Below are 20,101 nucleotides of genomic sequence, written 5' to 3' on the forward strand. Positions count from 1 at the left end.
CAAGAGGTACCCACACAGAGTCAGATTAAAGGATGCCATTGAGACGCTTCTGGAGTAGATAATGACGGGTAAGCCTCCGTAATCTATCGATGTTGCCTGCAATCGTTATGTCCACATTCCAACCTGGCGTGGGGTGGGCGCCGGAGTAGGAGTGGTGTGACTGCTCCTGTGGTGCGGGCGACGGCTTCTGAGGAAGCCGTCGCCCGCGCCTCGTGGAGCACTTGGAGTGCAGTCATCAACCTCACATCCACAGGGCTGGGGAGCTGAGGAGCGCACCCAGCGGGCCGGATGATCGGTATCGGGTTACGGGCTAGAGAGCCCTACCTAGCCCCGGGGGTGCGCGTTCGCAGGGCAAGGGCCATGCACTTGGAGCACTTGGAGTGCAGTCATTAACCTCACATCCAGGGCCGGGGAGCTGAGAAGCGCACCCAGCGGGCCGGATGATCGGTGTCGGGTTACGGGCTAGAGAGCCCTAGCCCTGGTGTGTGTGAGTGAGTATTCTTGATACGAAACCACGTCGACGACACACACCAGTCGACTCGTATCGGTTGCCTCCATGAACGGCGGAGCCATTCTCGCGCCCACACCACACCTGGCTCCAACGTGGACACGCCCATAGCTGGGGACACGACTAGGTCATGCATGGCATCAGAAGTTTTATCTCTGGGCCCCGAAAGGCATCTCTAGCAGCGTCGTTACGCATGCGCCCTCCCCTCCTGGGCGCATGCGCCTCACGTCTCGCCAGAGCATAAGCCCTTGGCGTGTGGCGAGACGAGTTTTTCGCCATCGCAGCGAGCAGCAAGCCACCCGCCGCAAACAGCCGGAGGCATCGCCACGGCACTGACTGCGCCGCGGTCCCGCACCCGTCGACGAAGCTCCCCCCGCGGAAGACCGCGCGTAGCGACGCCTTGACGATCGAGATGAGCGCGCTCGAGGCTCGCCCACCTACTGCCCCTGAGAGTTGGTTATGAGTGGGCTCGGCTCCCCCCCTTGGGATCGAAGCTTCCACGACCTCACACCCAACAGCACAGGTGGGATCAGAGAGACTCCACACCGGACACCGCCCGGGCACAGACTGAGACTCCCTACCCATCGGATTGCACAGGGCCCCTCAGGAGCTTAGGTACAACCACGCGCCCCTCAGGAGCTTAAGGTAGAGTGGAGCGTCCCAGACGCCTCGGTGCCTCCCACCGGGTGAGACCATCCGGATCTGCCCAGCCCGCCCTCCGGACAAGCTGGTCCCCGCGATGGCCCACGGTCCTCCGTCACCAGGGTTGAGCCCCCTGCCTCCCGGTTGACCCCCCAGTCCTCGTACTCCACCATTAAATAAACTCAATGGTCCACCACAGCCACCAGCCTCCACCTCCACCGTCGAGCCGCGATCGCTGCCGCCCGCGACGCCGCCCGCCGTGTCAGATGCCCGCGACGCGCGCGTCCAGTCGAGTCGGAGAGCCGCGCCGCACCACCAGCAGCATCTGCACCAGCAGCAGCACCACCAGCAGCAGCAGCAGCAGCAGCAGAGAGGCGCCACTTTTGAGGTTCCCCGCGACAGCCTGGAGATGGCCCCGCGTTGTAGCCCCACGCCATGCCTCCGGTTGGAGCTGGCGTCGGGCGCCGGCGCGGTAGAGGCGCCGCTGGGCTGCCGGACGCGGCGAGGCCGCTTGTTCATACCCGGGGAACGCGGGCGTGGCCACCGGCGGCGGAGCCGGAGCAGGGGCGGGAGCTAAAGCAGCGGCGGGAGCTGGAGCAGCAGCGGGAGCGGCGTCAGCTGTCGGCGGCTCGCTCGAGCGCTGCTGGCGAGGGCGCCGAGAGCGGACGTCGGCGAGGCGCGAGGGGAGGATGGACGTCGCGTCGTACTCACGATTCCGCCACCACCACCGGCTGTTCCGGCGAGGCAGTCGACAGACGGCCATGCAATTCGATTTTTCTTTTCCAACAGTCCCGAAAAGAAAATCCCACCCACCAGGTGTGCGGAAAATTCCTTGAACCGCTCAACGATGCGCCTCTTGCCACTCTCGAATCCGCCCGCGCAGCGCGTGGTTTGGGGTGAGGATGCTATGCTCGAGCGCCTCGCCCGTCATCGGGCTCGTCGACTTGGTGGCGAGCCAGCGCTCGATCTGCTTCCGCTCGTAGGAATGGCCGTCCGTCGCCATCACCGGGTCGCTCATCACCTCGGTCGTGATGGGGCAGATGAAGTCGGCCGGCGGCGGCTCCTCCTCCCTCGGCGGCGCCTCTGGCTTGGGCGGCTCCTCCTCCTCTCTCGGCGGCGCCTCCGGCTGGGGCGGCTGCTCCTCCGCCACCCGCCTCTCCGCCTCCAGCCTCGCGCTCTCCTGGAGCGCTGCCGCCAGCTCCGCCTCCTCCTCCGCCGCCATCGCCCCCCCCTCCGCCGCCGCAACCGCCTCCGCCTCCTCGCCTTCCGGCTCCTGCGACGGCCCAGCGCCGCTCCCTCCGCCGCTGCCCTTCTTCTTCTTCTTCTTCTGGTTGGCCTTGCGCTCCTTGGCGCGCTGCTCCGCCTCCTTCTCCGCCTCCTCATCCGCCAGAAGCGCTTCCGCGTTCCGATCCGCCGCCGCCGCCGCCTCCGCCATCTCGGCCTCTCTTGCCGCCGCCTCCGCCGCCCTAGCCTGCGCGCACATGCTCGCAGGCGAGAGGCGGACGACGGTAGTCGTGGGGTCGAAGGCCGCGTCGCCGATCTCGGAGGTGGTTGGCACGGTGACGGAGGCGAGCGAGGGGCAGCCTTCGAAGGCGGCTTCGCCGATGGAGGTAAGGCTGGCGGGGAGGGTGACGGAGCCGAGGGCCTCGCAGGCGTCGAAGGCGCAGTCGCCGATGGAGGTGAGACCGGCGGGGAGGATGACGCGGGCGAGGGCGGAGCAGCCGGAAAAGACAGCGCAGCTGATGGAAGTGAGGCCGGCAGGGAAGGCGACACGGGTGAGAGAGGAGCAGCGGAAGAAGGCGGCCTCGCCGATGAAGGTGAGACCGGCGGGGAGGGTGACGTGGGTGAGAGAGGAGCAGAGGTGGAAGGCGCTGGGGCCGATGGAGGTGAGGCCGGCGGGGAAGGTGACGGTGGTGATGAAGGGGCAGTGGGCGAAGGCGCCCATGCCGATGGAGGTGAGGCCGGCGGGGAGGGTGACGGAGGGGAGGGCGGAGCAGCGGCGGAAGGCGTGGTTGTTGATGGCGGTGAGGCCGGCAGGGAGGTCGATGGAGGAGAGCGAGGAGCAGCCCTCGAAGGCGCTGCTGCCGATGGAGGCAAGGCTGCGCGGGAAGGCGACCGAGACGAGAGTGGTGCGGTCCTGGAACGCCTTGTCCGGCAGGTGCGTCATGCCCTCGGGCAGCACCGCGTGCCCGTCGGTGACGACGACCTGCCAGCCGCCCACGTCCAGAGTCTCGGAGCCGGTCGGCGAGAGCGCCGTCTGGTCGGCGAGCATCTGGTCGGCGAAAGTCACCGGGTCGTCGAGTGCCTGGACGGCGAGAGACAGTGTCCTCTTTGAAATATGTCCGCGTTGCCTGGGTTGAACCCGAGCGAGCGAGCGTCAGAGCTGGCTGGGAAGAAAAAGGGCGCCAAGTTTTTCTTTCAATGGGGGACTGTCGCTTTCTGACACATGAATGTTTGATCTCTCCCCGCCCTGCAAAAGCTCGATGTGGGGTTGTCCCTCTGCTCAGAGGCTCCGAGCGACGCCTTCTGAGCGCAGTGCCAGTGGCGGTGCAGATGGCTCGCTTGCTTCGATTCAGCTCTCTCGGCAGCAGAAGTGGGGCTGGAGCGGGTGGGGGTGGATGCCGATTGAGGGGGAGCGTCTCCAGCTGCGCCCTGTGGCAGCTGCGCCCTGTGGCAGCTAGTCGAGGGACTTGGTAGTTGTGACCCCCCTGAGTGAGGACAGGAGAGAGAGAGAGCGTTTTGTGGTGTTGGTGTACGCAATAACGGGACAGGGTGGTTGTTCTCTCTATCTCCTCTTCTAGCTCTTAGCATGAGCTGCGCCCGGTGTCCGACCCCTTTTGCGCAGCAACACCTTAAACTTTTAGGCCCTCCAAATTCGGGTCGGAGCGTAGCGGAGGTGGGCCCCGAGTTTGAAAAGGGCGACGGACGCTTGCGTCCTAGCCTCCAACAACGCCTCCCCGGCGCAGAGGGGCCCCCGGAGGGATGCACAACCGCTCCACGCCACGCCGCTTGCGGCGGTCCTCTTCCCAGCTCCGCTGAGGGCCCGTTCGTTATTTACTTGTTTTCATGGGAATTCGGCGTACTTGCGGCCATGCTATCACGCCTTGCGACAGCCTGTCGGCGCAGCTGACCGTGCCATGATGCACAATTGATCACCTGCATAGCTCGCGGCCTTAGTATTAAGCATTCAGTGACGACCTGATCGTACGGCCAGTAGGAAGGTGTCCTTCCAGCTGCGTGCACGCTTCTGGCGCAATGCGCGTCACCTCGGATGGGCTGCTGGCACTCTCGAGGCTATGCCTACACAGCCTCGCGCGCATGGGCAGTCAAGAGGGACCACGCACCTTCTCAGGACAGCGCCGGTGCCTCTCTCTTGGACCGGCAAACTTGGTGGTCTCGTGTCACCAATGTGGGACCAGTGCGGCATCGCGCCATCGACAGCTCTGAACTGCGCCTCACCACTGACCGGGAAGGCCGCCAAGTGGGCCAGCACAGGTCGCACATTGTGGCAGCAGTCAGCAGTGCATGGCTGATAGCTAGAGCAGCAGCGTCAGGGTCGCAGGGTCGGATCGTGTCAAGCCTCTCGCCCGGCCGGCCGCGTGCAGACGTCGGCCTGTCTGCTGTCTGCAGTGATCTGTCGGCGGTCAGTACGACCGATCAGGTCGGAGTTTTCTGATGGTTGGAGGGTCTATCTGTATGTACTCCTCGAGATCTCTCCAAATCTGCCCTCTGATTAACCTAGCTTAATCGGGAAGTCGGTGCTCATAGAGACTCATAGAGCCGGAGCCCCGTTTCCGCACTGCTGCGCGGCGCACGGTGTGGGCCGGGGGCCCCCGCACCGGCCCAGAGTGGACAGCGGACCATGCTCGAGCCGCGACTGCCACTGGGACTGGTGGCCATGGCCTAGGAGGCTCGTGAGGCCCTTGCACATTCTCTCTGGCCCGATCTCCACCACCCTCAACCGCCAAGATGTCCCAAAAGCCAATGTCGTTGCCAGGGCTCGGTGCACCCTATATGCGACCGCCTCTCCAACGAGCAAATGTTCGCTCTCCTCCTGGTAATTCTCACGGCGGGTCGCTGAGGGCAGCAACGCCGGTGGTCGGCGAGCGCACCTCGATTCATCGCAGTGAGGCAGTACTCACAGCTCGCAGGTAGCGAGGCGATGATTCGCTCCTGTATGCGACAGCGGATAGCGTGCGAGGGCGGCGCGAGCTGGACGCGGCACAGTGGGCATCGGCGGGAGGGGAGGCGCCAGTCGCAAGAGGCACAGAATATGCAGCCGTTTCTGCACTGATGCTGCTCGCCGTCCCTGATCTCGTTGCAGATTGGGCACTCGGGGTCCAGGCTTGGGTTGATGTCCACAGCTCGTGGGCAGGTAGATGATGCCTCGCGAGGAGGTGTCATTGGCCACTCTCGCTGAGTCGGCGTTATGCCGCACGAGAGCTCACGCGCCCTCGCTCGCTCGCACGCCGACGTCGCGTCAAAACGTTCGTTGCTGTCAAAATGGATGAGGAGTAAAATGAAAAGAAAAAATGTGAAAGAGAAAAGAAGGAAGAGAAGATACAAATCTTGCACTAGATTCATTCATTACTCCAAAAAAGAACTCACCGGGCCCTGTGGCTTCATTTCGATTCATTGAGGTGTCCCATGGGCTGCGACATCCACCTCAAGCTGGAGCGCTGTGTGCACGAGATCGACCCTGGGACTGTCCGCGCACGCATCATCCTCTTGATGATCGCCGACCGCGCAGAAAAAGGGGCGGTCGATGACGATGAAGCGGCTGCCGTCGACAGGATGCCGCCAGAGCTGTGGCGCCGTTGCGCGCAGCTCGTGCCCGTCACCACTTCTCTCGACCGGTGGGTTGCGTGCCCCTTTGGCGACTGGCTCGTCGCTGACCGAGCGCAGTTTCGCAGCCAGCTCCAGGCGTATGAAACCAGGTTTGCGGAGGCCGAGGCACAGGAGTGGCAAAAGGTGTACGCGATCCAGAAGGAGGGCATGGGCGTCGACGAGCTCGATGAGGAAACGCTGGACGAGATACACTGTGAGTACGAGCATGACGTACGCTACAACGCCCTTTTGGCTGCGGCGCCGCCTTCCTTCTCCGCGCCCAATTACCGGAGTGGCATCCCCGGCCGCGGCGGCTGGGACGAGGGCTTTGCTACCCTTGGGAATCGCCACTACAACCGGCACGCTGGCCTCGCACGCTGTCGGGTGCCAGCGGAGGCTCTCTAAATCGGAGCTGTCCCTGTAGGTTCGGCCTGCTCAGCACGGCTGTGGGCTCTGTGCGCTCGCAAAAGAGCCTCTCCCTCCAGCAGCTGCGGTGTGTGCGGGATGGCTGGCCTGCGGACGTGCACGAGGAGGCTTGCGAGGACGCCGAGGACCCCAACTTGCACTCGCACGGCTGCTGCACGCTCGAAGGACTCTTCGCCGTGGACTGGGACGTGTCGGTCGATTCGGCAGCCCGCAGCGGCCAAAGCAAGCAGCCCGCAGGACAGTGGAATACGGCCGCCGAGCGCAGACGGCGCGAGCTCACGGACCGCTTCAACGGACTCAAAGAGCTCTTCCCGGAAATGTTCCCCCCGAACCTCTCCGCCGCCGAGATGGAGCGCTGCGTGGCCGAGAAGGTTGCGGAGGTCATGAGGATTGAGGTGCAGCGAGGGAGTTTGAGCGTCGACGGTGACACGGAGCTCGGGCCGTCGGAGGAGGGGGGGGAGGGCGAGGCGAGCGACGAGCCTCGCACGACACGGCGCAGCATCATGGGCGAGGGCGTTTGCGCGGCGCTCGAGGCGCTCGAGGAGAAGATGCTCGCCGCCGGCGCTGTCCCGGCCGACTTCCGCCTGCTCATCTGCTTTGATAACTGAGCGGCTCGCGCTGGACGCTCCGGCGTCAAATTGGCGTCTTTCTACCGTCTAGACCCGCGCCGCTATCTGCCTCGTCGCCGCGCGCAAGCCAACGCACGCCACGCTGTCCTGTACGTTCGGTCGCGTCGCACGTTGCTCGTTGGTGCGAATCTCTGGTCTCTCTCCTGTGATGCTCTCGCAATCTCCCTCTCCACGCAGCTCTCCAGTGTGAGCAGTGTGTCGCAGTCCGCTCCAGTGCACCTTCCACCTTCTCCCACCGCGCAACGTCCACCGTGAGAGTAGGTACCGAGAACCCGCGTACACACGCACATGTTGCATGCCCCCTCTAACCTTTCGCTTTCCCCCAAATGCACAACTGGGACACCTAAAAGTCTGCTCACTCGAGAGCCTCCGCCTGCTGTCTCCTCCGGCCGCCGCGGCCGCGCGCTGAGGACGGCGGCCGCGCCCCGCCCGCACGCCGCGGCCTGCTCGTTGCGGCGCTCAGGTCGAGCGGCCGCGCCTCGGCCGCGCTCGCCTCGGCAGCCGCGCTCTCCTCGGGGGGGCCGCGTGCCGGCGCCTCGCCCGACCCCTCCGCCTCGGCCGCCAGCCACGGGGCGGGCATACCGGGGTTGAACTGCGCGCCGAGCGACGCTGCGAGGGCGCGCACCGAGCCGCTCCTCGCCGTCGACTTGAGCGACTCGAGCGTCTCGTCGCGCTGCTGCCGCCGCCCAGAGGCGCGCGGGGCGCGCACGGGCACCAGGACGCGCGCCGAGTAGAAGGGCTGATGCTGGTGAGCCGCCTGCACGGCGCGCTCCTGCGGCCTAGCGTCGGGCGCCGGCCTCTCGCCCCTGCGCCTGCCAGCCCCCAACAAGCGGCTGGACGGCGTGTCGACCGTCCGCGTGATGGCCGGCGCTGGCGGCGGTGGTGAGGCTGCGGAGGCTGCAGAACCGGCGGCGGCGGCGGAGGCTGCGGAAGCCGTGTGGCCTCCAGCAGCGCCGGCGTGGCAGCAGCCGACCGATTCATCCACTCCAAGCGCCAGAGTGCAGACTGTCGATCGCAAGTGGGGCCGGCGCAGCGCGGATTCCGGCGCGGCAGAGCTCGCTGCGTGTGCCTCTTTCTCCAGCGGCGGCGGCGACGACTGGACGAGCATCTTTGGCGCGAAGCGCTCCGACAGGCTCCGCTGCTCCTCCGCCTCGAGCCGGCGGCTCAGCTCGGCAATCTTTCTCGACGAGCCGCGCCTCCGCCCTCCCAGCAGGGCGGCCGCCGCGTGGGCAGCCTTGGGGGCGCCGCAGAGGCACATGGCGAAGGTGTCGGAGGCGAGGTCGATCCGGAACTGGTCGCAAGCCACGCCGCCGCCGCGGTCGGAAGGAGTGGAGCCCCTCCCGTGTTGCACCGCGGGGCTGCTGCCGGGCTGGGCCGCGGCGCTGCTGCTGAGCGGCGGGGCCGTCGCCTTGCCGCGCGGCGAAACCCTTGCCGACGGCCCGGGCGCGGCCGCTGCCGCCTCGTTGAAGACGGACCAGCGGGGGAGCCCTCCCAACTTGCGAGAGGAGCCTCCGCCGGCGGCCTGCAACGCAGCGCTGCTGTGGTCCGCCTTCGGGAAGCCGCACACGCACGCTCCAAACGTCGCGGCCGCCATGTCGAGGCGGTACGATTCGCACGCCCTCTTGGCGCTACCAGCCGGCGGAGAGGTCGGCGCGGCCGTGGCCGGCCCCTCGGGCGCGTCCTCCTGCTCCAGCGCGCCGCTGCCACTGCTCTCCGCCGCCGCCCCGAGGCGAGTCGTCGCTGCCGCCCCGCCCCGACCGCCTCTGGAGACGACGGCCGCGTTCGAGGCGGCACCTCCCTGCTCGACCTTCCGAGGCGCCACCTCCTCCTCCGCACCAGCAATCACCTCCTCATCCACACAAGCACCCTCCACCGCCTCCGTCTGGGCAGCGGCCGCCGCTGCCGCCGCCGCCGCCTCCGCCGCCTCCGCCGCCTCCTCCTCCGCCACCACCGCCGCCGCCTCCGCCGCCTCCTCCTTCGCCACCACCGCCGCCGCCTCCTCCGCCTCCGCCTCCGCCTCCGCCGCCGCCTCCGCCTCCGCCGCCGCAGCTGCCGCGGCCTCAGCCTCTGCTTTCTGCTGCTCCTGCAGTCGGCGCTCCTCCTCCTCTCTCGCTCGCTCTCTCGCCCGCCGCTGAACCTCGGCCTCGCACGCACGCACCGCCGCCTCCAGGGCAGCCGTGGCCGCCTGCCTCCGCTCGACCGCCGCCGCAGGCAAACACACGGCGACGGCGTCGCCCCCGTCGCGCCAGAGCGCCGCGAGGTCGGAGAGGGCTTCGAGCGCCGCCGCGCTGTCCTCGCGCCCAAGCGCGTCCCGCGCCACCGCCTCTGCCAGCGCCAGAGCTGCGAGCGCGCGACGCGCACGGCGAGCAATAGCGGCGCGGCCTTGCGCCTGCGCGGCACAGGGGCTCTCCAAGCTGAGGAGAACGAATGCCCGTGGGCTGCGATGGGGCGGCGAAACGGCGATGCGGCGATGCGGCGATGCGGCGATGCGGCGATGCGGCGGGCGGCGATGCGGCGGGCGGCGGGCGGCGGGGGCGGCGGGCGGCGATGCTGCGGGCGGCGGCGGACGGCAACGCTACAGGGCGGCGTGCGGCGCGCCTGTATGGCGGTCGTGGCGCGCGCCCACGCCGAGAGCTTTGCCGCCTCGAGGCGCGAGACGAGCTGCTCCTTGAGAAACACCTGTGCGTGGCGATGAGCCGAGATAGCGCCGAGATTCGCCGAGATTCGCCGAGATTCGCCGAGATTCGCCGAGCTGCTCCTCGAGACTCACCTTTGTGCGGCCTAGCGCCGACCCCTGTGGGACGTGTCCTGGACGTGTCGTGGACATGTCTGGGGCAAGCGGGGACGTCGCGCGGGGAGGACGACCTCCTCGGCCCAGCGGGCCGTCTCGCCGAGCAGCGCCGCCGCGCCTCGCAGCAGCAGGCTGCACGCGGCGTCCAGCTCGCCGCCCTGGGGCGGGGCGGAGCCGGCGGCCGCGGCGGCGGCCGGCGCGATGCAGCGGTACGAGTTGAGGAAGTGCAGCTTTGGCATCGAGACCGGGAAGCCGACCTTGGACACGTCGATGACGGAGAGGACGCCGGTGCACGCGAGCTGCCGCGCGACATACTCGCCTGCGAGGGCAGACTTCCGAGAAGGCTCCGAGAAGGCTCCGAGAAGGTTCCGAGTGCTCCGCCGCCGGCGAGGGAGAGAGGCAGAGAGGCGCCGCTCCCCCCTCGCCTCGACTGCCCGGGCCGCCACAGTGCCGGGCGGCCCGGGGGGGCGGGAGAGACACGAGGCGCGCACACACACGCACCGTCGAACTCGCCGGCGGCCTGCGTGTAATCTCGGACAATCTCACGCAATCTCACGCAATCTCGGGCGAGCACCGTCGAACTCGCCGGCGGCCTGCGCGGTGTTCGGCTTGATGCACCTCACGTAGTGCGCCGCCGTCGTCTCGAGCGTCGTCGACAGCGCCGCGAGGGAGGCGCGGAACGCGGCGAGGACGGTCGTGCGCCCCATGCCGCCGCGAGGCGTGCCTGCGCGAGACATGCCCTGGACATGTCCGGGACATGTCCTCGAAAGTGCCGTCCGCGCGCCTTGCAGGCATGCCGGCGAGTGCCTGCAAGCTGCGGGTCGGAGGAGACGTCTCGCGGCGGCGGGAAGAGCTGCTGCAGCAGCGGGCAGCGCGACGAGGCGAGCAGAGCCCCAAGCTCGGGCGGGAACTGAGAAGGGGGTTGGGGCGGGGTGGGGGGCGGGGGGGGCGGGGGCGGGAGGGCGGGGGCGGGAGGGCGGGGGCGGGAAGGCGGGGGCGTGGGGCGTGGCGAGTGGCGAGGGCCTGCTGCCGGTTCCGCTCTATCCAGCCGTCGACGGTGTAGGTGACGTCAGCGGCATAGTGGCGCACCACGAACTGCGGCGACGGCTCCTGCTAATGATGGGTGGTCAGCTCTCACGTGTCGCTCATCAGGCACCGCTCGCCGCGGCGACGCCTCCGCCTCGCCGCCGCCGGGTCCGCCGAATGCGCCCGTCAGCCGGCCGAGGCTGAGGCCCACCGTTGCCCAGCCGGCCCTCGCCACTGCGGGGCCGCCTCGCTGCTGCCGCGCCGGCGGCGGCCGCGCAAAGACGTGCGACGCGGTCCTACAGTCCAGCAGCGCCGCGGCGGTGGCGCCCAGAGGCGGCCCCTTTCCCCGCCCCTCCCCCCCGCAAGGCGCGCGAGACACGCCTACAGCCAGAGCCTCATGGAGGGGGCTAGGAGAGACGGCTCAGAGGTGGCGGGCTCGCCGCGCGCGGAAGCGCGGCGGACCAGGCGGAGCGGAGCTTGTCGACGTACGCTCGCTCGCTGCCTACTCGACACACGGACGTGCTCGGCGGCACTCGTGCGTGGTGCGTGGTCGAGCCTGCCGACGTGCGCTGGTTTGCCGCGCGGGAGGGAGCACTCCTCGTCCAGCAGCCGCATGACGCCGCCGCGCCCGTCGAGCAGGGCGATCTGCGCCGCATTGTCTGGGCAGGTTGCCACCGCCGCGCACGCGATGCCCTCCGCCTAGCCTCGGGTGATCTCGGGTGATCTCGGGTGATCTCGGGTGATCTCGGGTGATCTCGGGTGATCTCGGGTGATCTCGCGTGGCCTCGGGTGGCCTCGCGTGGCCTCGCGTAATCTCGCGTGATCTCGGCGGATCGGGGCTCTTCTCGGGCCTCGTAGTCGCGCAGGCAGAGCTCGGCCGCGGCGACGATGAACTGCTTCTGCAGCTTCTCGTTCGCGTAGTTGATGCAGAGCTGCTCAAACGAGTTGACCGGAAAGTTCTCAAAGCCAAAGATGTCGAGGATGCCGATGAAGCGACCCGTGTCGCCGCCGCCGCCGCCATCGCCGCCGCCGCCATCGCCGCCGCCGCCATCGCCGCCGCCGCCATCGCCGCCGCCGCCGTGGCAGCCGTTTCCGAGGCCGCTGCCGTCGTGGGCGACTCCGGCGCGCGTGCCTTCGATCATGTGCCGGTTGATTGCGGCGTGATCTCGATCTCGTGCGATCTCGTGCGATCTCGTGCGCTCTGGGGTGCCCTCGGTCATATGCCGGTTGACTGCGGCGACGATCCAGTCGAAGAGGCGCGCGTAGATGTCTTTTGCGAGGGCGTCGCGCACGTCGACGCACTCGCCGGTGCGGAGTGGCTTGAGCACGCCTTGGGGGGACGGAGCCGAGATGGGGCCGAGATATGGCCGAGGTAGGGCCGAGATATGGCCGAGGATGGCCGAGATACAGCCGAGGCATGTCCTGGGCGCAGCCGAGATATGGCCGAGGATGTCCGAGAGACGTCCGAGACATGTCCGAGAGATGCCCGAGAGATGTCCGAGTCGAACACTCCTGCGTCTGAGGCGCGGGGCCTGCCAGCTCGAATGTGACGCGCGACGAGCGCTTCGTGCAGCGGCTGCTGCTCCACCCGCAGGAGCGAGGCGAGCAGCGCCAGCTCCGCCGCAGGGAGGGAGGCGCACCCCGCGTGCGCCGACGCGGTGAGCTCCGCCGCGGCGTCGTCGGGCGGCACCCCCGACGCGCCGCTGGTGGGCGAGGAGGGGGGCGAGCAAAGAGAGCCGCGCCGCTCCGGGTCAGTGAACCAGACCTGGCCGAGAGTGAGCACTGCAGCGAGCGTGCGCCGCACGGCCGCGGCAAGCTGCGCGCCGAGACCGATCGCCGCCAGCTTGGCCTCCGTCTCCGCCCACTCGGCCGCCGCCTCGCCCCTCGCCTCGGCGGCCGACGCGCCGTCGGCGGCGGAAGAGACGGAGGGCCCCGAGGCGGAGGGGCGGAGGTAGGCGTACTCGCTCGCGTCCGACTTGAGGCCTAGCGCGGCCCGCTCGGCCGGTGCAGTCACGCCGGCGAGCATCTGGTAGAAGACGTGGTACGAGCGCTCGCCCGGGCCGTGCACCACCACGCGGCTCCGCTCGAGCAGGTACGGCTGCAGCGAGCAGCGGTGGATCGCGCTCTCTGCGTCGAGCTCGACGGCGAGCCACTTGCCGAAGCGCGACGAGTTCTTGTTTTGCGTCGTCGTCGCGTTCCCCCACGCCTCGAGCATGAGCGCGCCTGCTCGCAGCAGGAGGTGTGAAGAGACGCTGTTCACACCTCCACGAACTCCCTCGCCTCGAGCATGAGTGCGCCCCCGAGCGCCGCCTCGGTCGCCCCGGCGCGGCCCGACGGCGCGAGACGCGCGAGGCACGCCACGACGAGCTTGCACGCCTCCGTCTTGCCGGCGCCCGAGTCGCCAGAGACAAGGATGGACTGCGACTTGCCCGTCCGCACCAGGGCGGTGAAGGCGGCGCGCGCGATGCGGTACACGTGCGGCGGAAGAAGCTCGTCCTCTGCGCGGTCGAGGTCGTCGCAGTAGCGCAGAAAGTCGTCGAGGTGGCCGAGCCGCTTGTGCGGGTTGACAGAGATGAGGACGGGCCCGATGCTCGTGTAGATGGCGTCGCTGGCGAACCGGAGCCGCAGGTTGTGAAGCACGGCCGGCAGGCAGATGTCGGGCAGCGAGGTGAGGTCGTCGCACGTCGCAGAAGGGTCGCCGACCACGGGCGACAGGTCCTTCAAGCGGGCCGTCGGCAGCCGCACCAGCTCCTCCTGCCGTCCGCCGGCGCACCAGCGAGAGACGGTGGCGGTCTCGGAGCGGCCGCCGCCGTTCGGCTCCGCCTTGACCTCCGCGGCCGGAACGAATGCGTCGCCGTCGCAAGGCAGCCACACGCGCCTCGCCTCCATTCGCGTCGCAGCGCCGGTGTAGGCCGTTTGTAGCTGGCAGCTTGGGCAGTCGGAGGAGGCGCTCGGGGCGGTGGCAGGCGGTGGCAGCACTCGCAAGCTGTCAAGTCGAGGGTGAACATCGAAGTAAAAAGAATTTTACCGGACAACTCTCTCACACGACACCGGGTACGTCAGATATGTCGGAGTTGTCGGAGAATAGCGACTAGCACACCTCTGAGTCCCAGAAACCCGAGGAGTCACACAGTCCACCTGTGTGATGCACGCCCTGCGAGCGGGGCGGGGTGCGCACTGTCCCTCTGTGATCGTGTGCGTCGCCCATCTCTCCCTGGAGATGACTGCTCTATTTATTTATTACACCGGGTACGGGACTGGCAGAGTAAAAAGAATTTTAGCATGGCTGCTCGCACAACACTGGGCACGGGACTGGCTCGCACTGGCACTAACACAGGTACCTAGTACTCACCCGCCCCCCACCTCGCCCACGCCGCCGCCAGCCTCCACCTTCTCCCCACCGCCGCCGCCACCGCTCACGCCGCCGCCGCCCTCCACCTCGCCCGCGCCTCCGCCTCCCTCCACCTCCCCCACACCGCCGTCGCCACCGCTCACGCCGCCGCCGCCCCCCACCTCGCCCGCGCCGCCGCCTCCCTCCACCTCCCCCACACCGCCGCCACGCCGCCACGCCGCCGCCGCCGCCCACCTCGCCCACCCCTCCGCCGCCCTCCACCTCTACCATGCCGCCCCAGCCCTCCACCTCGCCAACCCCTTTGCTGCCACCCTCTCCTTCGCCGCCCCTCGCCCCCACCGCCCTCCTCCTCCACCCCCCGCCCTCCCCCCCGCCCTACCGAACCACCCACCGCCCGCCCATGCCGACCTCCGTCCTCCCGCCGCCCTCCCCCCTTCCCGCCCCTCCGCCTTCGCCATCCCCCATCTGTGCGCCCCACCCCGTCCGCTCCCTCCCGCTTGGCGCCCATCCCGCCCTCCGCCCTCGCCCCCCGCCCCTGTCCTGGCTGGCCTGGGTGGCAACTCCTCATCATCACGCGCCAGGCGGGAGGGAAGTGGACGGGGCCCTGAGCCGACCTAGCCCTAAACGGAATGGGGCGCCCAACACGTGCCCGGATTACTGTGCCTTCCCCGGGTGCAGCCTTTCGGTTCGTGAAGGGTCGGTGCGTGTCGTGACCCCCTGGAACACCCGTACCCCCGCACCATCTCCATCGCTTGGTTCTATAACCTCTGCCACCACCGGGAGGCGGCCAGGGCTTCATAGACTCGGTCGAGAGACCCCAGATTGGCATCCATGCCTCTCTGGACAGGGTGGCCCGCCACAAGGACCCCAGGAATTGCGACTCGCCGCTTTCCTCCCGCTGTGATTCTGTGTGAGCTCTGTGTCTTGATTTGCCAACAATATACCTAAAACTCACTCACCCAACCGTGTCGAAACTTGGCGCAACGGCGGGCGCTATGGATAACGCATAAAAAGAGAACGAGGCCGTCAGAAAACACGCCTCCGTGGCTCGGGTTACACCAATCCTCGCTACAGTTGTACCCAACGCGGCCAAAGGATATCCACCTCGAGAACCTCGAGAACGAGGCAGCGCAGTTTTTCTTCTTCTTTTCGCTGGCCGACGCTCTTCACGCCCGGCTCCACACCCCGTACCGCGTTGGTGTCCCAGTCGTTGGTCGGACTGTGTTTCGCCTTCACCCATCAATCAACATCCTTACATGACGCGCATGTGAGCAAAGCGGGGGGGGTAGACGACACGCACGTGGGGGATCGTGGACGACGGGTAAAAACACCAAAAATCCAAAAAAGAGAAAACCGACGTAGACGCCTAGAGCTAGACCCAGCGTACAGCGGCGGACTCATACACAATTCCGCGCCGGGAAGTCCAGTCGCCGAACCTGACACTGCACTTCACCACTCTAATATCTACTGTTCAGCCTCACGAGGGCTCCTCGTATTACGTACCGGCTGCCGTCCTACTCCCTCACCGCTTCTTCACGATGGTCTCCCAACACGCGAGCCCGCCCGCCGAGTGCAGCAGCACCGTCTGGAAGTGCTCGTGCGCGGCGTCGACGTGCGCGCGCCACTCGCGCTCGAGGTGCATCTCGTGCTCGCCTAAAGGGCTCATGCTTCACGGGTGAAGAGCCGCCGAGTCACCTGAGAAGGTCTGCCGCAGGCGCATCTCGTGGAGCTCGCCAGAGACAAGCCGCAGCCTGCGGATGGGCGCGAGGCGCGCAGCCGCGACGAGCCGCGCCGAAGCGGCGGGTAGCGTGACTTGGTCCGCCTCGGCGTGGAGGACCTGTTCACGGCTAGAGGTGGGAAAAGACGCTGTTCACAGCTTGCCGCCTCGGCGTGGAGGACCTGTTCACGGCTAGAGGTGGGAAGAGACGCTGTTCACAGCTTGCCGCCTCGGCGTGGAGCACCTGGAAGGGGTACGTGACCGCGGCGAAGCGCTGCTGGGCTTGCAGCGCCAGCCGCGCGTGCGCCGCCGCCACCTAGACGCGCAGCGGTGTCGGGTGCTGCGCGGCGAGGGCGGTGAGAAGCTGGCCCGCGCGTGCCGCCGCCACCATCAGGGGCGTGCGCCAGGACGAGACGAGCGGGTCTGCGAGGACGGCGCGCTGGGCCTCCGGCAGCGAGGTGAGCCTCGCCACCTTGACGGCGCGCTTGACTTCGCCGCCAGAGGTGCGGGCGCCTGTTCATATGCGCGTGTCTTTGGTCTGCTGTTCCGGCTCAGTAGCCGCACACGAGGTGCGGAGGCCGAGGCACGGCCAGCTGAAGAGGCGGGCGGCCTAACGAGCGATGGACACACTCCTCAGCAGCAGAGGCTGCCGGGCGCACGGCCAGCCGGCGAGGCGGCGCGGCCAGGCGCAGCTTGAGGCTGCCTCCGCCCGCAAAGTCGTCCGCCGAAAAGGTGCCGTTGGCGGAGAAGGAAAACATCGGGCCCGAGAAGTGCACGGTCCGGAACTGCGGCCTGTCCACAGCCGCGGAGCTCAAGAGGTGAGAGGAGCGACGAGGGACGGACGGCGAGGGAGTGCGGCCAGCAGGCGGAGCGCACGACGAGCCGGTCGAGCAGCGCAAAGGCGAGCGCGCCTCCCATCGAGTGCGCGTAGATAAAGTGCGGCAGGCTCGGCGCAGACGGCACGACTAGGTCGAGCACTACCGACTGGAGGTCGTCGATGTTGGACTCGTGCGAGGCAAACGGTCGCACGCAGCCGTCTCCGGGCGGCAGCGCGCCCTCCGACTGGCCATAGCACCAGCAGTCGCAGCCGACGACGCGGTAGCCCTTGGCGCAGAGGGCGGAGGCTACGTGGTGGTAGCGGCCCATGTGTTCTCCATGGCCATGCACGAGCAACACCAGCCCGATCGGTTTTGGCCACTGTCCTGTCAGCGCCGCCGCGAGCGACGGCTCTTCGGGTGGCTCCCACGAGTGAATGCAGAGGGTGCGGCCCGTCGAGAGCGTCACCATGCGGACCGTGCGGAGCGCACGTCGGTCGCTGGAGAGGGCGGCGTAGGGGTCCATCGGCTCGCTCCGCCGCTCGTAACCGGGGCCTAGGTCAAGGTTGACGACGAAATTCTTTTTCCCCTTGTTGGTTTGATCATAAAAATGAAGGGGCACGAGACGCGGCACAGACGGGCCAGCGCCGAGAAAACCAATTCTTTTGCCCAGTGTTGTGCGCGGGAGAAGATTCTTTTGCCTTACGGTGTGGCAGCGCTCGCAGACTGGCTCGCAGCTCGGAGGTCTCCTCTGGGCGCAGGTCGGCTGGCTGCACTGTCGGTGGCGGTGGCGACTCGTATGGCCCCGCTCGCTCGATGCATCCTCGTCTGCCGGAGGCGCTTCGCGAGAGCCTGCCCTACGCCGCTGCGGCGGCAGTCTTTCTCCTCGTCGGCGGTGGCATTTTCGTGGCGGTCGAGCCAGGCTGGAGCTATGCTGACGCGACCTACTTTGCCTTCACGGTGACCACCACCATCGGCTACGGCTGTCTAGTGCCCTCGACCCGCGCCTCCCGCGCAGTGACGCTCGGGTACGCGCTGGTCGCCATACCAACCTTTGCGGGCGCGCTCGCTCGATCGCTCGTGCCGGTGCTGCTGCCGCCGAGCGCGTGGTTCGAGCGGATGCTGCTGCGGCTGCCGCCTCTCCGCGCCTCCCGCGCTCGCGACCGGCCGCCCTCCGCTCTCCGCTTCTACGCCCGCGGCCTGCTGCCTCTGATCCTCTTTGGGCAGCTCCTCATCGTCCTCCTCCTCTCGCTCGTCGTCTTTGCGGCGTCGCAGGGCGGAGGCGCGGAGTGGTCGCGCGGCGGCGCGGCAGTCGACACCGACGCCGCCTCGCTCCGATTCTTCGACGCCTTTTACCTCACCGCCCTCACTCTGACCACCGTGGGCCCGGGCATCTTAGATGCAGCGCCACGTCTCTCACGCTGACCGCACCTCTCGTTGCGACGAACGCACTCGCTGTGACCAGACGCGTCGAGAGGCGGATCCACATCTCTCGCTCTTGCCACATCTCTCGCTCCGACCAGACGTACTCAGCGACGCTCGAGAGTAGAGCCGAGTTGTCACCCACGGCAGTGCACTGATGCTCACGCTGTCCACGCCAGGCCTGGGCGACGTCTGCCCTGCGAGCGGCGGCAGCCGCGCCTTCACAGCGTGCTGCGCCTCGGTCGGTCTCGCGCTGCTCGGCCTCGTCGCGCGAGCCTTGCAGGAGCCTTGCAGGAGCCTCCCCATAGGTCGGTCTCGCGCTGCTCGGCCTCTTTGCGCGCCGCGTCGGCGAGCTGAGCGAGACGCGCCGCCGCGCGCTCCGCGCATGGTCGCCTCGCCTCCGCGCCAGGGCAAGCTTCGAGCCCTCCAGGAGGCTTCTAGGAGGCTTCCTATAGGCGCGCCGCCACCGCCCTCCGCGCCAAGGCGGGCCTCGACGGCGACGGTGGCGGGCGAGGCTCGAGGGCGAGTCGGCGGTGCGAGCAGCTGCCGGCAGCCGGTGTGGGAGCCTCCTCCTTTAGGCGCGCCTTGCCCGTGGAGCGGGCTCGGCGAGGAGGGCGGGAGGATGGGGAGGCACGCGTGGGCCCTCGAGACGCTGCTCGCTCTCGGCCTCGTCGAGGTGGGACAGATACCCACACACGCACGCACACACGCACGTGCACACACACACACAGACACACAGACACACAGACACACAGACACACAGACACACACACGCACGCACGCACACGCACACGCACACGCACACGCACGCACACACACACACACACACACACACACACACACACACACACACACACACACACACACACACACACACACACACACACACACCGCTCACCCACGCGCACTGGGCTTTGCCTGTGTTCAGACGTTGGGTCGCGAGGGCTGCCTCCCCTTGCCCCACCACCTCGTGTGTGTGTGATGAGGTCTGCCTTCCCATCTCTTAGGCGGCGCCTGTCCGCACCCTCCTCGCGCGCTTCGACGCCGCCGACGCCGGCCGCGCCGGCTCGCTGGGTCGTGCGGAGGTTGCGGCGCTGCTGCGCGAGGTCGCGGAGGAGTGGGGGGGGGAGCCTCCCCCGAGCGCCGGGGGTGGGACGCCGCCAGCGGGCGGGAGGAGAGGAGGCGGCTCTTTTTCGCGCACCGCTACGGTGCACGAGGCGGTGGGCGGAGATGGCGCCGCCGCCACTGTGCGCACTGAGCTCTGAGGGAGAGGACTCGCACTCTCGGTAGTGATAAGATTTAGAGATAGCAGATAGCCACAGGGTTGCTCGTGGAAACGAAAAAGATGTGCACAACAGGACACGTCTCGATACGTACGCGGTATCAGAGTTCAGGCTGCGGCATTCTCGTCCTCGTGCACAAAAGAAAACCGGCGGGCGACGCGCGGTCGGCATCACACGCCGGTGCACACCCCACAAAAGAAAACCGTGTCCGGCCGCGCGCGGCGCGCTGGCCGCTGTGCGACGCGGCGCCGCGGTCCAAGGCGATCACGCCTCAGCCTTCACGCCTGATGGCCCGGCCTCGCCTTTTTTCTCGAGCGCGCGCAGCGCCGCCTCGAGCGTCGCCTCCGCCGCCTGCTCTGCGGCCGCCGCCGCAGTGTACGCGGCGAAGGCCTTGTCGAGGGCGCTGAGCTGCGGGTGCTCCTTCTCCGCTTGCTCGCGCGCGGCCTCTCGCCGGCGCTCAAGCTCGGCGCCGTCGATCTTCTTGGCTATGAACTCCCGAACAGCATCCTCCATCAGCTCGTGCGCCCGTGCGTCCACCTCCGACGCGCACAGCGACCGTGCCGTGGCCACGCGCGTCCCGACGTCGTCCGCGCGGATCCGCTTGCGCGGCGTTTCCATGGTGCCCTCCGTGAGGTCGATGGCGCGCTTGCGTCCCTCGGCGTC

General features: G+C 68.1%; 4 protein-coding genes across 4 annotated transcripts in view; 1 reads left to right on the forward strand and 3 right to left on the reverse strand.

The window, feature by feature from the left end:
• EMIHUDRAFT_114666 (hypothetical protein) overlaps window positions 1-3,422 on the reverse strand; it is a gene marked incomplete at both ends in the record, with an annotated part of 8,936 nt that extends 5,514 nt beyond the window's left edge. The window contains 2 exons of the mRNA XM_005779765.1: window positions 842-945; window positions 1,997-3,422. Of these exons, the coding sequence (XP_005779822.1) occupies window positions 842-945; window positions 1,997-3,422 (1,530 nt within the window). The remainder of the gene's footprint in view (window positions 1-841; window positions 946-1,996) is intronic.
• A 9,450-nt stretch (window positions 3,423-12,872) lies between these two features.
• Window positions 12,873-13,423, reverse strand: EMIHUDRAFT_45128 (hypothetical protein; the record flags this gene model as incomplete). Its single annotated transcript, XM_005779766.1, has 2 exons — window positions 12,873-13,055; window positions 13,112-13,423. Coding segments are annotated over 2 exons (495 nt in total), but the record flags the coding sequence as incomplete, so codon positions are not given.
• Window positions 13,424-15,531: 2,108 nt separating this feature from the next.
• EMIHUDRAFT_366640 (hypothetical protein) lies at window positions 15,532-17,281 on the reverse strand. Its single transcript, XM_005779767.1, has 7 exons — window positions 16,778-17,281; window positions 16,602-16,710; window positions 16,498-16,528; window positions 16,298-16,431; window positions 16,163-16,225; window positions 15,936-16,038; window positions 15,532-15,854 (listed from the first exon to the last, which is right to left on the reverse strand). Exons 1-7 carry the CDS (start codon window positions 17,257-17,259, stop codon window positions 15,724-15,726), a joined length of 1,053 nt encoding a protein of 350 aa, XP_005779824.1. The 5' UTR covers window positions 17,260-17,281; the 3' UTR covers window positions 15,532-15,723.
• Window positions 17,282-17,549: 268 nt separating this feature from the next.
• Window positions 17,550-19,420, forward strand: EMIHUDRAFT_235865 (hypothetical protein; the record flags this gene model as incomplete). The annotated part of the gene is made up of 6 exons (XM_005779768.1): window positions 17,550-18,144; window positions 18,335-18,396; window positions 18,464-18,543; window positions 18,611-18,657; window positions 18,734-18,831; window positions 19,163-19,420. 6 exons carry the CDS (start codon window positions 17,550-17,552, stop codon window positions 19,418-19,420), a joined length of 1,140 nt encoding a protein of 379 aa, XP_005779825.1.
• Between the last annotated feature and the right edge of the window lie 681 nt (window positions 19,421-20,101).

This window comes from Emiliania huxleyi (assembly GCF_000372725.1).
Source record: "Emiliania huxleyi CCMP1516 unplaced genomic scaffold EMIHUscaffold_227, whole genome shotgun sequence".
In the NCBI taxonomy this organism is placed as follows: domain Eukaryota; phylum Haptophyta; order Isochrysidales; family Noelaerhabdaceae; genus Emiliania; species Emiliania huxleyi.

Excerpts from the sequence above, each read along its gene's own strand:
- EMIHUDRAFT_366640 (XM_005779767.1), bottom strand. The coding sequence starts at position 17,259 with ATGGACCCCTACGCCGCCCTCTCCAGCGACCGACGTGCGCTCCGCACG. Across the intron at positions 16,432-16,497 it reads CTTCAGCTGGCCGTGCCTCG|GCGCCCGCACCTCTGGCGGC; the intron begins GCCTCCGCACCT and ends GCATATGAACAG. Across the intron at positions 16,226-16,297 it reads CGCCCCTGATGGTGGCGGCG|GCGCACGCGCGGCTGGCGCT; the intron begins GCACGCGCGGGC and ends TAGGTGGCGGCG.